Source organism: Drosophila montana, unplaced genomic scaffold (genome assembly GCF_035044405.1).
Source record: "Drosophila montana isolate Dmon_TW-CO22-7 unplaced genomic scaffold, ASM3504440v1 contig_2438_1, whole genome shotgun sequence".
NCBI lineage: Eukaryota > Metazoa > Arthropoda > Insecta > Diptera > Drosophilidae > Drosophila > Drosophila montana.
In genome coordinates, this window is record NW_026997315.1 from 473,466 (window position 1) to 487,207 (window position 13,742).

The 13,742-nt window shown below is 41.2% G+C and overlaps 2 protein-coding genes across 4 annotated transcripts in view; one reads left to right on the top strand and one right to left on the bottom strand.

The window, feature by feature from the left end:
* The window catches only part of tei (teiresias), a 198,015-nt gene that overhangs the window by 68,436 nt on the left and 115,837 nt on the right, over nt 1-13,742 (bottom strand). The gene's annotated exons all lie outside the window — the stretch shown is intronic.
* Nucleotides 1,902-3,740, top strand: LOC135427976 (protein transport protein SEC31). Its single transcript, XM_064681751.1, has one exon. The coding sequence runs from the start codon at nt 1,977-1,979 to the stop codon at nt 3,606-3,608; it is 1,632 nt and encodes a 543-aa protein (XP_064537821.1). The 5' UTR covers nt 1,902-1,976; the 3' UTR covers nt 3,609-3,740.

Here is a 13,742-nt window from a genome sequence, read left to right on the forward strand (position 1 = left end):
ATTTTTTGGCGAATTTTAAGGGTTTTCCGATTTGCATAAAGTTGTTTGATTCCCGTCCGATCAGTTTTAAAATCATTTTTAAAGCCTTTTTGATTTTATAACATACGTGCCACGGGCAAGTCCGGGTTATACCCGCTAGTTTAAAATATAGCTCAGTCTAAAATTCTATTCAGATTTACAATAAATGTATAAAAACTTCGGTATCTATTAAGTTCATAATATTCCGGAAGTAGTATTTAGTTTAATTCAAGCTTTCCTTTCTATTTCAATAATGTACAAAAATGTGTGAAAACTAATTATTTTATTTGATTGAATGCGATGTCATTATTATATCGTGCTTATGCAGCTATAATTAATAAACGCATAGATTAAATTTATAGCGGGTCTAATGAGCAAATCAGATGACTTTGGTCGCGTCTAGCCAGAAAACCCTCATCCATTCTGCAAAGCTCAACCGAACTTAATTAACATGCTGGCGCTTCCAGACGTAAGGTGAGCCTACGGGACAGACATTTTTATGGCGCATTGTTAACGCGAGCTGCATGAGCCACAGAATACACACACACACACTTACACATACACACATATGTAGACAAAAAGAACAGCAGCTAGGAGCCGACTGGCAATACAATTTGCCGTGACAAATGCGGCTATAAACAAAAATGGCGACGCCGCCATTTTCTAGTGCAGCGACAAAATGGCTGCCAGCTAAAGTGCCAAGCGCTGGGCGAGAATTTCATTTCAACGACCTTTTATGGAATTTATCACACGCGACCCTCGTCTCTGACAGCAGATTTCGGGTGCAAGTCGCTGTGGCCTTACCTTTGGTAATGAAATTTCGCTTTAGCAATTACGTGTACCTCGGGCAATTTAAAATGTCGACGGGTTACGGACTCTATGCACTGAGCATTAAGCACTGAGCATATGTTTGGGGTAGTTAGCAGCTCGAGTAGCTGCTGCATAAATTGATGCTCAAGTAAGTGCCCGCACCCCAGTGCAAACCAACTCGATGCCTTGGCCCGAGCCCCAAATCAATTTCAATGAGAGCCAACAACAAGCGAGAAACAAAGCACCACAAATTTATAATGAGCTTGGAAAAAATAATGAAAACAAGCATAAAGAATGTTACTTGAGGTGTAACGTACTCTTAATACCCTTATAAATGGCATATATTAATCGCAGAATTAATCGGAGCAGAAGAATGTTTTTAAACATAAACAAAAACTAAGCTTTCTGCAATTGATTGACTTTGTAAACAATTTGAATTAAATTTTGCTGTAATCGAAATCTTAAGCCAATTATGTTTATTCTATCAGGACGCATCTAGCTAAAGTTGCATAAGAATAGAGCAAATATGCTATATGGAGTCAGCTTGTTATTCCGCACTGAAATTTATTTAAGGTTTAGGGTTTCGAAAATCTCTTTTACTACGACTTGAGACGAAATTAAAATCCCCTCTGTTAGTGTATAAAAGGACACATTTTGCAAAAATATTTTCATGGCTCGCAGCTAAAATGTTATTAAAGTCAATAACATAAAGCAGGGGACAATATCTTTTATGGGGCTGGTAGCTGAGCCCAGGCCAAAGTAACTTTGCCAAATAAATATAAGAAAAGCTTACAAATAAAAGCAAATCGAGGACAACAAAAATTACAACAGCAAGAACAAGAAAACGTGGGCCAATGTCAAAGCAATAAAAATAAAAAATTGCTTGTAAATAAAAGTTAATATATTCACATATATGATGAGGACAATGTGGGAATATTTACAGAGAGCTTTCAAGAAGTTTTCAAATATGAGAAAGAGACAATTATTTTGAGGCTTTTTACCAAGTTAGCAGGTCCAATTACTTAGGGTTGCATTTGGCATATATGAATAGATGTTTGTCTGAAGTTAGCAGCACCAAGGAAAAACTGACAGCTTTTCCCTAAATTCAAAGACAGCTGAAAAAAAGTGAAAAATTCGAAAATTTGAAAATGAAAGTGAAAAAGGACAATGGCGCCGAGGGAGCGTCTGAGTCACCCACCCGTCAAATTCAGCCTCGAGGTAAGCCCGAGAATTACTGGGAGCTCTGCCAGGCGCTCGAGTCGCATGACGACACCGATTTCGATGAATTCGAGAGCGAAATGCAGTCTATTGCCTTTGCGCCTAGCTGCTTGGGTCCGCAAAATGAGCTGGAGCACAAAGCAGCTTTGGCCACCAAGGCCATAGAGCGCGAGCGGCAGAATCGCACGCGTGCCGAGCTGCTGCTGGGCGAGAAGGAGCTGCCGGGCGCACTGCGAACCTTGGCACGTGTCTACGACTTTCAAAACTGTCGTCTACTGGACAAGCCACGAGAGGCGGCTGTAAAACCGTTGGGCGCAGTGCCCAAGCCGCAGCCAGCAAAGCTGCGCGAGGTGCCCGTTGTGCCGCCGGAGCTGGAGACGCTGATAGTGGACCAACCGCAGCCGCAACATCAGCAGAAACAACATCTGCAGCAGCAGCAACTACAGCAGCAGCAACTGCAACAGCATCAGCAACAACAACAACAGCCGCAGCAGCAGCAACAGACGCAACCGCTGCACCGCCAGACTACCTTTAATCCACCGCATTCTTTTCAGCCTCAAGCTAATTTTCATGCTCAGCCTCCACCTCACTCTCAAGCTCAGCGTCAATCACATGCTCAATCTTATAACCAGATACCTCCTCCACAATCCTATCAGCAGATGCCTCCTCACCAATCGTTTCATCAGATACCTCCTCCACTTTTATACCAAGAGATACCCCCTCCTCTTTCCTATCATCCACACCAGTATCCTCCGCCTCCTCATTATACTCCCCACCAACCTTTTGGTCCTCCTCAGCCACCGGCTGCGCGACGCTTGGATCCCAATCGCTATGGCCAGGAGCAACTTTCCAGATCCATTGCATCTCTTGGCAACGAACATGTCTTGCAGAACAGTCTGCCGGGCAGCAATATTATTCGCTTCAACAGTCGGCCACCGTCCAGGCATCACCAGCCACAGTACGTACCACCGCCGCGCCAGCCTTCGCATCGTCAGCCGCTTTATGCTCCGCCACAACGCCAGTCGACGCATGCCCCGATTCCAAGTGGCGCTCGTCCGACGCGCAAGCCCATTATTGTGGTGCCCAGTGAGTTTACAAGTCTGGTTACCCTGCACAATGTGCAGCCGCTTCTGCAGGAGCAGCGCTTTGTGCCACCGGCTATAATGAGGCGTTCGGATCTGCGGCTGCTGGAGGAAGTCAATATAGTGCGCAACTTTCGCGGCGAGCAGCAGCAGTATCGTGTCATCGACAACGTGGCCAGGCTGGCTACAGAGGACTGGGAACAGGTTGTGGCCGTATTCGTGTTTAATCCACATCAACAGTTCATTGGCTGGCCCAACCACGGCGACCCTGCGGTCATCTGTCGCCAATTGTGTGCCTTTCACTTGCACTACAAGGGGCAGTCTATCTATCGGGAGTTGGAATCGCTCTGGCTCAACATACTGAGCATTCCCGAGCATGAACGCAACCTGGATGGCGAGATATTGATGGAGTTCTGGCGCAAGCTGGATCAGCATATGGCTAACAAAGATCGTCAGTTGGGCTTTCCCCGTCAGAGCTAGGCGAGGCCCGGAGGCAACTGAAAATTGAGCACACTTAACGCTTATCCCGATAATACATAAAGATATAAAATCAATAAATGAAATTGAATAAACAGCCCACAGTCGGGTAGCAAAGACAAAGGCAATGCTACAGACATACACATATGGGGTGCCTGGCTGGGTAGCTGGGGGTTGTGGGTTGTGGGCGGGGTGGTTTATCTTGATGTTAACGCCGATAATAAAAAGTGTAACAGCAGTGACGGCGCATCAGAAAAATATATCACGTAAGTATAAAAATCATATAAAAACGTTGCGAAACTGCAAAGTTGGCGAAAAAATTAAGAGCGCAAACAAGTCGTTCGGAGAGGGTCCAGGGGTGGCAACTTATGGGGCTTGGGTAGGAAAATGAAACGCACGCGTGAGACAACGGCTAAATGACACACAAAGGAGCAGTTCTTTTATACGTGTGTGTGTGTTTCTATACTTATATAAGTCACTGTGCGTCCCAGGGCACAGTGGGCAAATAGAATGCGGATTGTCTGTGGTGTGGATTGAGCTTAACGGGTCGCATAGAAATCACTGGCTAAATTAAATTTTTATATTTAAATAGAAGTAGAATGTGCGATTTTTGTGTGTGTGTGTGTGCGTGTGTGTGTGCGTGTGTGTGTATGTGCGTATGGGTGCGTATGTGTAGGTGTGAACGAGTGCATATAAATAAATGAATACTTAAAGCTAAGGAGCCAGATACAAGAAATACAACAAAATTATTGGAATGTCTTGTAATCAAATGTTATCGATAAGTCTTCCAATCGATAAGAAGCAATCGACATCGATTACAATTGGAATTGTCTATACAAACATGTTAGTCCGACTATTAAAAATCAGGGAGCTTCAAATAAAAATAAAAACTATGCATTGATATATATGCATATATATATAAAATAAACAAACATGCATTGATATTGCAATTTTGAATTCCACCCCACTGTGCGGTGTATCCTTTGAGCAGCAGCTAGTTAGTGAGAAGCCACTTACTCGTCCTTGCCAATCGAGCTCGATTCTAACGGATAATTCGATGTCTTACGCAACGTGTGTGAGACAAAGGCAGGTTGTGTGAATGTTGGTGGTGCGAGTGGTGCGATTGGGCGGCTGCTGGTTGGGCGTGTGGACATGTGTGTGAAAATCGAGTTTGTCGCCAATATTCAATTTTGTAAATTGAAGAAAAGTAGTAATAAAAAGTAAAATGAAATCGAATTCGTGCCAGCTAAGATAAAAGTTTACGCACATGAGAGAGTGAAAAATACAAAGAAATAAGTAAAAAAAAAAAAATATATATGTACAGGGTTCTATTAACCCACAAGAAATTGAATAAAGTGTCATGGACAACGTTGCAGTTTGGTTGGCGTTGCTCAAGAAAAAGATTTTCCAAACGGATTGCCATTTCGCAGCCAGGCTAATCGAGATTTCCCAGTTATCGATTGGCAATCAGTGTGAGGTATTTTCTTTTCAGCGCATAGTTACGTAATTTATGTACTAAGGATGGTATCCTAAGCAAAACAAGCAGCAGAAGAAAGCATAGCTAAACGCTCAAATGGTGTTCACATAAATTTTGGGTTAAAATTTGCATTTTCAGCGTTTTGGGCGAAAACACAAGCGAAACGAGCGAATGTGAAGAAAAACAAGTGCAGAATGCGCTCCGCATTACAATTTCGAATGTGGCCGAGGCTAATGCCCTGTCACGCCCACTTAACGCCCACAGCGGCCAACAAATCGCATATAATTCAATGCTCAATGGCAGCTTTTTGTGGGGCCCTTTGATTTGCTGCTGCTTTACGTTTCATTTTGATATACACACATGCACACATCTACTCTTTTTTTCATGCTTCTTTTATGGCTTAAGTAACGCCCGTTCATTGGTGGGCGTGGCACGTCGCAGGGGCCATTGCTGAGTAATGCGCGTAAATAAAATGGCACATGAAAATACGAAAACGCATTTCCATTAAAATAGCGTCTGCAATCGGATTGTGGAGCCATTGACGGTTCCAGTTATGGAATAAGTCTGCACAGAGAATCAACTATTCTGATTGACATTTAAATTTACGAATACGCAGAAGACTCTATAAAGAACATTTATTTTCCTTTTTTAAGAACATCTTTTTAAAAAGGTTTTTATCTTAAAGTGCATGGTTGTTCGAATATTTTTTACATTTATTTTGCAAATATAATGGCAAGTCGGATCTGTGGTCCAATGAATTTGTGTATTCAGTTAAAATAAATGCATTATTCATATTTTATTATTTATTCAGGATATAATGGATTGAAGTGAAGTAAAAACTACAAAAAAATGTTTATTAAGAAAAATTTCTGATAAATACCGAAATATTTCAAACCTTTTAGATCAAATATTCTAACAATTAATAATTTTTAAAGAAAATACGCCAAAATGTTCTTGTCCAAAAAATAAGGTAAATTTGATTGAATTAAAAATCTTTTGCAAGCCTTTGCCTTTAACATTAATGGCATTTCTACCTCACTCAGGGAGCCCAGCTCCAATTGAATTGATATCATTTCGTGGTATTACTTCTGGCTTAACACTGATTACACACGCTGTAAGACATTTGCGCACTTACTTATACGATAACGCATACAGATACGCGTGCATAGACATGTTTGCGTGTGTGTGTGAGCGTGTTTGCGTGTGTGTGTGAGCGTGTCTGCGTGTATGTTAGTGTGTGCATGCACTCACTTACTTATGCCAAGTGAAACTTTTACTTTATACCCAAGCGAGAGCTCAGAACTGGCAATCGCGAACCGAGAAGCACTTTTAGCTACCATAAATCCCCATGCTTCGAAAACTTTAAAAAAGTGTGGCTAAAGTTTGTAGCCCGTATCAAAAATAAAAAAAAAAACAAAATAAAAAAAAACCAAACAACATCACATGTTTAAGAGAAAAGCGGAAAACTACAAGGACCTGAGAGGTGAAAAGCTCTCTCGCTCTCTTCGATACGCTGTTGTTGTTGTTGCAATCAGAATATAAACTTACAGAGCGCGACATAAATTGAAAAATCTAACCAAGCAAAAAAAACATATGAGATTTGGTCTAAGCATACCAGATAAGCAGATATTCTGCAGAGGATAAGAGAATTTTACTTGAAAGTTTCGTGAATCGGTCTTCAAACATATGGAAGATTTTGTTTGAGCTTTCTTGTTTATTTGTATTTATAGGCTTTAAAAGAAAATGTTACGCTTTCTTAATTACAAGTTTTTTTTATTTTCTTTTAAATATTTGAACTTTTTCTTTATTTTATTCTATATACATATTATCTCTGTTGTCAATATAGAGAAAGCATCAAACTTTGCAAACTTAGGACACATTTTTAGTGGTTTCGCTTACGACTCGAATCTATTTCTTAACCTGGCTCTCTATAATAACAAAACTCTCCTGAATCCATTTTATTTGATTACAGGGTATACTCGAAGTCTTTAGACGCTATGAAAATCAAGCTCATGGGCATTTGTGCAAGTCCAACCCGAAGTTTAATGCGCTGTGTGGACAGCGACAATATCGACGACACTTTGATGCCAACAACAGCAACAAGGAGACCAACAAGAGGTGCAACCCGAACCACACACACGTGCAACCACAATGAGTACTGGAGCTTTAGCTGGCCACCATTTGGTGGTGCGCTGTTTTGTGTTGTTTTGCTTGGCTGTTTGGCTTGTTTTGGCCAATGCCTGCCAATTGTTAGCCATTGATTTCGACAGAGCATTGTATACATCTACACACACACACACACCAACCCATATCAAAAGGGAGGCACTGTGGCACACTGTGAATGAATGTGGAATATGAATGGAGATGGCGCAAAAGCACTCGACATATGCCCAGATTTTTGAATGCAGTCCTGTTTTTGCAATTTAATACAATTATCGTAGGAGCAAACAGAAGCAAGTAAGGGTGCCCTAGTCGCGACTAGCAGGTACCCCGTATCTAGTGTCGAGCTGCCGTTATAAACACTTATACTTTCTTCTAAAAATATATATTAAAAACAATGCACGCACACACGCACATAGACTACGCACTCTTAGCTGCGGATGTACCTTTTCTTTCCATTGTCCCAGATTTTAAGATCTTACTTCTTGAAGAATGGGTGTTTATCCTCCGATCCTTATAAAACTTTCAGGGCTTAAATTAAGACCTCGTTCTGCGTACCCGATAATATAAGTTCAGCCGAGATGGACGTGTACAGACAGACGGACACGGCTATACCAACTCAGCTCTTCGTCCTGATCAAGAATTTAGGTACTTTATTGGTTTGGAGATGGCCGTTACATACATGCAACTGAAACACCCTATTAACCATTTTCAATTCAGTTCATGAAAAGGAAAGGAGTCGGTTGAAAGCCAAAAAGTAGGCACTGAAAATGAATAAAAACTTGTGTAAATGCAGTGCAAACAGCAACAACAACAGCTCGGACGGTTAATTGCAGTTCAGCAGCGAACTTTACTTATAAACAGGCAGAGCTCAACGATAACGAGCTGCCAAACAAACATGGATCCTATTTACTTTACAAATGCAACTGCGCTGTAAGTGCAACCTGTGGCACCCACACTCGCACACTCTCACACACTCTCACACGCACACACACATTGCTGGTGGTCAGCTCGGCAACTTTTCAACTTGCGCCAATCAAACAAGTTCAATAACGGTAATTAACAGTGCAACGGCAGCGCGTGGCTGCTTCAAATGCAACTCGAACTGGAAAGCGACGCCAGTTGCTGCTGCCCCACCGTAGTTTGTGAAAAGTTCAAAGCTATTAGCATGTCCCTATACCCTGCAATCCCCTTCCCCGTCCTGTATCCGTGTTGTCGTTTGCCAGTGGCGGCAGCAGCAACGGAAGTATTCGAGTAGTTGCACCACCCACCAAATGACGGCAACTCCTCCTCCAACCGCCGGCGTCAGTTATAGACCATTAGCGAAAATGGGGCGGGCGGGCTGGCTGGAAACGCGGCATTTTTGTGCCGACCTGCTTAGGCCGTTCAGTTGGCCATTTGGCCACTTGGCACTCGGCATGTCAGTTTTGATTGAACCTGATGGACGCGCCTAATGTGGTTTAATTGTGAATGATGTACAGAGGTCACAGCGGATGCCCCTAATGGTTATTAATGTGCACTAATAACTAAACCGCCCTGCCAGACAGCCCCATCCCATGTATACAGACAGAAAGACAGAAAGACAGACAGACAGAGAGACAAGTGCAGCAAAGTGGCATCAGGGTTCAGTTCATTATTGTCATGTTTAGTGCAACACAAAATAAGCTGAGTTGAGCCAAGAAAATACATGCTCGAATTGGGAATCAAATCTACGTAGTTTGTATTATTTAGTGGGTAAAGAAATAAGTTGTTAATTACAAAGACTATCTCAATAATAGTTTTATTCATATTAAAAAAAAATTACTAAAATGTTTGCATATGTGATTTATAGAGCCAGACTTGGATTTAAAGACGATTTGAAACTTTACGAAACGGACGCTGAGCTCCTCCCTGATTACTATTCTCGTATTGGAGAAAATGTGATAAATTGTGTGTTAATAGTCACACACAAAATCGAAGCTGTACAGATAAAAGATAAATCCGAACAATTATTGTAAAACTTTTCGCATTAATGTAACTAAATTTATCGCGTTTACCCATCCCTTCTTATATATTATATATGTTTTTTGATTCCTTATTACAATATAATATCAACTTACATAGTATTAGCTTTAAGTAAATCTAGGTTTTACTTATGGGAATTGAACCGAAACTTTTCATATTTGCAACTCGATAAGGTATACATATTCTTGATAACCATGAACAGCAGACTTGATTAAGCCTGTCAGTCCATCTTTAAGAACAAGTTTTTCTAAAAAATTGTTGGAAATTTGATATCTAAAATTGGTTAGTTGTTGCAAAGACAATATTAATACAGTGTTTATATTATCTTTGGCTTTTGTGTGTTTTCGCAAAAATCGGTTGACCCAAAAATCTTTAATATTGATTCCAAAGTTTCGTTCAACATATGTTAAAGATTTTAAGAGCCAGGGATACTTCGATTATTTAAGTAATCGCCTAATAATTGAAAGCCAACCTTAGGCAATTTAAAGACCATTCAAAAGGGAAAACAGGGTATTTTCTCGTTGAGATTAATAGATGGTGGCCTTTATATGCAATTCCCTTAACCACGTTCACGTTTTATCTTATCGGGGAGGATATTTTCAATTGGGATTTGGTCTGCTTTTTTCTACTCACATTCAACTCAAGCTTATTTTCACTTCATTCACTTCATACCTTCATTTTTTGCGAAAATATATATTTTAGCAATATTTTGAATATATGTTATGCATTCACCTATTGAGAGTGCAAGTTTTTTTTTATTCATATTTGCAGCTTTGGCTCTAATAAACAGACCAGTGCACGAATGCAGTTTGTTTGCAGTTGTTGCAATCTGTTAGCGGATCTATCAATTTGTACCATTTTCAAGCTCATATAAGCCACACACATGAGTACGCAAACACACACACACACACACACACACAGTTGAGAACTCACACACTATTCCGGCAGCAGCAACAGCCGCAGAAATCGAGAACACGCAACCTGACGGGCCGGAAGCTTGGCAACTAACCCAGGGCAAAGGCGGGTCAGCAGCAAAGGGGTTGGATGTGGCGAGGGGGTAAGGGAGGTTGCATGGTCTTGCATCCGATTCACTTTATTCTTTCTTCGTTGAGGCAGCCACTTTGGTAACAGAACTTGAACATGAGTGCAATCAAATGTATTACATTTTGTGCAACTTAAGCGCCGACTGAAGTGCCGAAGACAGCTGCAGGAGAGCGAGACAGGATGAGGAAGACTGAAACAGATAGAGAGAGAGTGAGTGATTCTGCGAGAGGGAGAGAGGGAGCGAGAGCTAGTGCGAGTCATGGATATATCCGACATTGGGTGCCATGATTTCCTGGAAAAACTCGAGTCAAGGCTGTGGCTACAAAAACTAAGCAGATGAAGTGCCTGCCGCTGCACCGCCTCCCCCTCCACCACTATGTCAAACACACACACACATGCACACACAGAGACGGCGACGTCAAGTATGCAGCATGTGGCAAAAATAAAATAAAAAAATGGGCCAACGGCAAACAACTTGGATAAAGGAAATTGCTAGAAATGCATTTTGTGGCTTATGAGCCATGAAGCAACAACCCAAAACCCAAGCTCGGCTGTGTTGCATGCACCTTCAGCAACAGGGAAAGCGGCGTGTTGCAATGTCTGGCAAATCAATTGAGTTTGCTCGACAAATATCCGCCCGAATGCCAGCTGACAGGCAAATGAATGCAGTGCAGTGGCTTAGTTGAATAAATAACGACCACTCGATACTCATTGCAGCTGAACCTCGTCTGAATACTCGTCTAAAGCGGCAATTAAATGTGACTGCGTCAACATTAACTTGCAACAAAAGATTTTTAACTATGACAAATTCGCAGTGTTTGCCCAATTGGCCATTATGCCTTGATCGATGCATAGAAAGAGAACTGAAGCGTGGGAGTGAGAAGGAGACGGGCAGATGACATGACACGATATGGTTATCGGGCAATTTAAACAATGCTTCAATGCCAGGGAAATTCGACTCAGTTAATGCATTAAAAAAATTTGGTATAAATAAAATTCTAAGAAAATTAACTACAGCGTGAGCAATCTAGAAGGAAATATTGCCATCAAGTATTTCCACAAGTAGGGAAAAGTATTTCCGCAAGCTAAGGTAAATGTATTTGCAAACATCAAGGAAATGATCTATATTATTTTTGATATTCATAATAAATTCTGATTGATAGAGAATTATCATTTTACACAGCAAATTTTCTAAGTTGTCGATTGAAAACCTCAGTTTTTCTCAGTGTACCTTTACTTGCCATTGTCCTTGGCAAAAACTTGCTAAATTCCCTAGCCCAACAAGTGAAGCATGAAAAAAATTAAAGAGAGAGGGGGAATAAAAAACATGAAGGCGAGTAAGAGAGAGGGAGAGAGGTAGAGAGACAGAAAGTGTGCGAGTGAGGGAAACAATCAAAAGGAGTAAGTAAAGAACTTTATACCTAAAAGGGATTTATTTGATGACTTGTCTAACTCGTGCCATTGACTCATACGATGACACTGCCATGAATAAGACCCTATCCCTGCCGCTGCCTTTGGCCGTGCCTCCTTACCTGCTCCCTGTTGAGTGCCCCGCCATGACGCAGCACTTTTGCAAATTAAGTTTTATAACTTCGCCCGTCGATTTAGAAGTCACTGATATGGGTGCGAGTGAGAGAAATGCGACAAAATGGAATGAAATTAAATGTATTTTGAAAAATGATAAAGTTGTTGCCGACGTGGCCGATAGACAGCGCCTCAGCTTTGCATTTAAAAAACCTGTATCTAGCATGCAGCTGGAGGCAGAATGAAAGAAATTAGGTGAGTGTCAACCTGAAGTGCAGGACAAACTCAGTTGAGACATTTCAGCACATAGTTTTTATCCTCTAGAATTCAGCTTGCAGGCTTGTCACTTACATTTATAGTTGGTTATTTGCATAGCACATACGATGACATTGGACTTACCTGTAAGAGAGAAAGAGAATTCATAATTAGATTGGGAGCAGAAGTGAAATTGTGCTTAAAACAAGGGCTCTACTCGGTGATTCTCATAGACATTTATAAAGGAATATTGTGATTAATGTAAACATTTTATTATTCTTATTTTAGATGTTTTCATATGAGTAAAAACTTATTTATGTATGCGGAACACAGACTTTTTTGACTCTCCTTATATTAAAATAAAGGATTTTATTTTAGTTGAACGTTAAGTAACGCTTATGTGGCCAACTATCATTATAAATATCTTGGCTGCCGCTTTTTATATAAATGCGTCAGAATTAAATTAACTGAAATTCATGATTTTAATTAAAAATGCAATTTAATAATTTTTCCGGAAGAGCGAACGTAAAGAGACAATGCGACAACGTATAAAACAAGACAGCAACAACGACAACGACAAGGACGATAACAACAACCATAGCAATTAGCAAAATTCGAGCATTTAGCAGCACAGCAGCACATACAGACACAACCACACTCAGACAAACACGCACACACACGTGTTAATAAGTGTAGTGTCGTGTCTTTGTTGTTGCTGTTGCAAGTTGCAAGTTGTTGCAGTGGCTGCTGCCGCCACTTTGGCTACTGACTTGTCCAATTACTACAACAACAGCGCAGCACAAGCGGCATTCAAATGGTGTGCCGCAGGCCATGCACACACACATGCAAACGCACACACACATGGATATAAACACACACTCACACACACACGCACAGACATTGCCGGGTCCGAGGCAGCAACGGAAGCGCCAACTACAAAGTTTTTTCATATCCTGTGAAAATTATTATACGCTTTTCACAAAATAGTTGATGCCAGCGGCAAATGCTCACGCACACACATGGACACTCAGGCACACACACACACACACACACAAGCACTCACAGCTTTTACTGCTGCTGCTGCACTTTTGACCAGGACGAGCACAAGGAGCACACATGTGCAGTACCACAAAACGGCAGCCTGGCGACAAGGACTCCAACGAGTCGAGCTGTTCGACAGTCAAGCGTGTCCTGCACTTCCTTGCCTCGACTCGTGTTTTGGGTTGGAAAAACTTTTTTCAAATTGTTTTTGCTGCAACAGCTTGTGGGCAACGTCAGCGTCCGTTTTAATCATTTGCTCAGAACGCCAGCCCCTGCGAAGCCCCCATGCCGTCTACCCTCCGCTACTCGCACTGGACACAAGCGTTTGTCATATTTGCGTTAATAAAATAAATATCTCAAAACTGAAAGCAGCCAATGCCATGAACTTCCGCTTCGTAGCTTGTAAAACCATTTAAAGTTTCCAAGTGTTTGCACTAAATGAAAATCTTTTCCTAAATTTGAAAGATATGCAGTTTCCTGATTTGTTAAATTTTTTTAATTCTTATTTAGAATAGTTTTATTAAGTTCGAATAAGGCCAGAACTGTTGAAATAAATGTGGAAGACTGCATATTCAAACGAAAGCTGAAGCAGTTGGCCACCGAAAATCTTAGCGCTAAGGAGCAGGAATTGG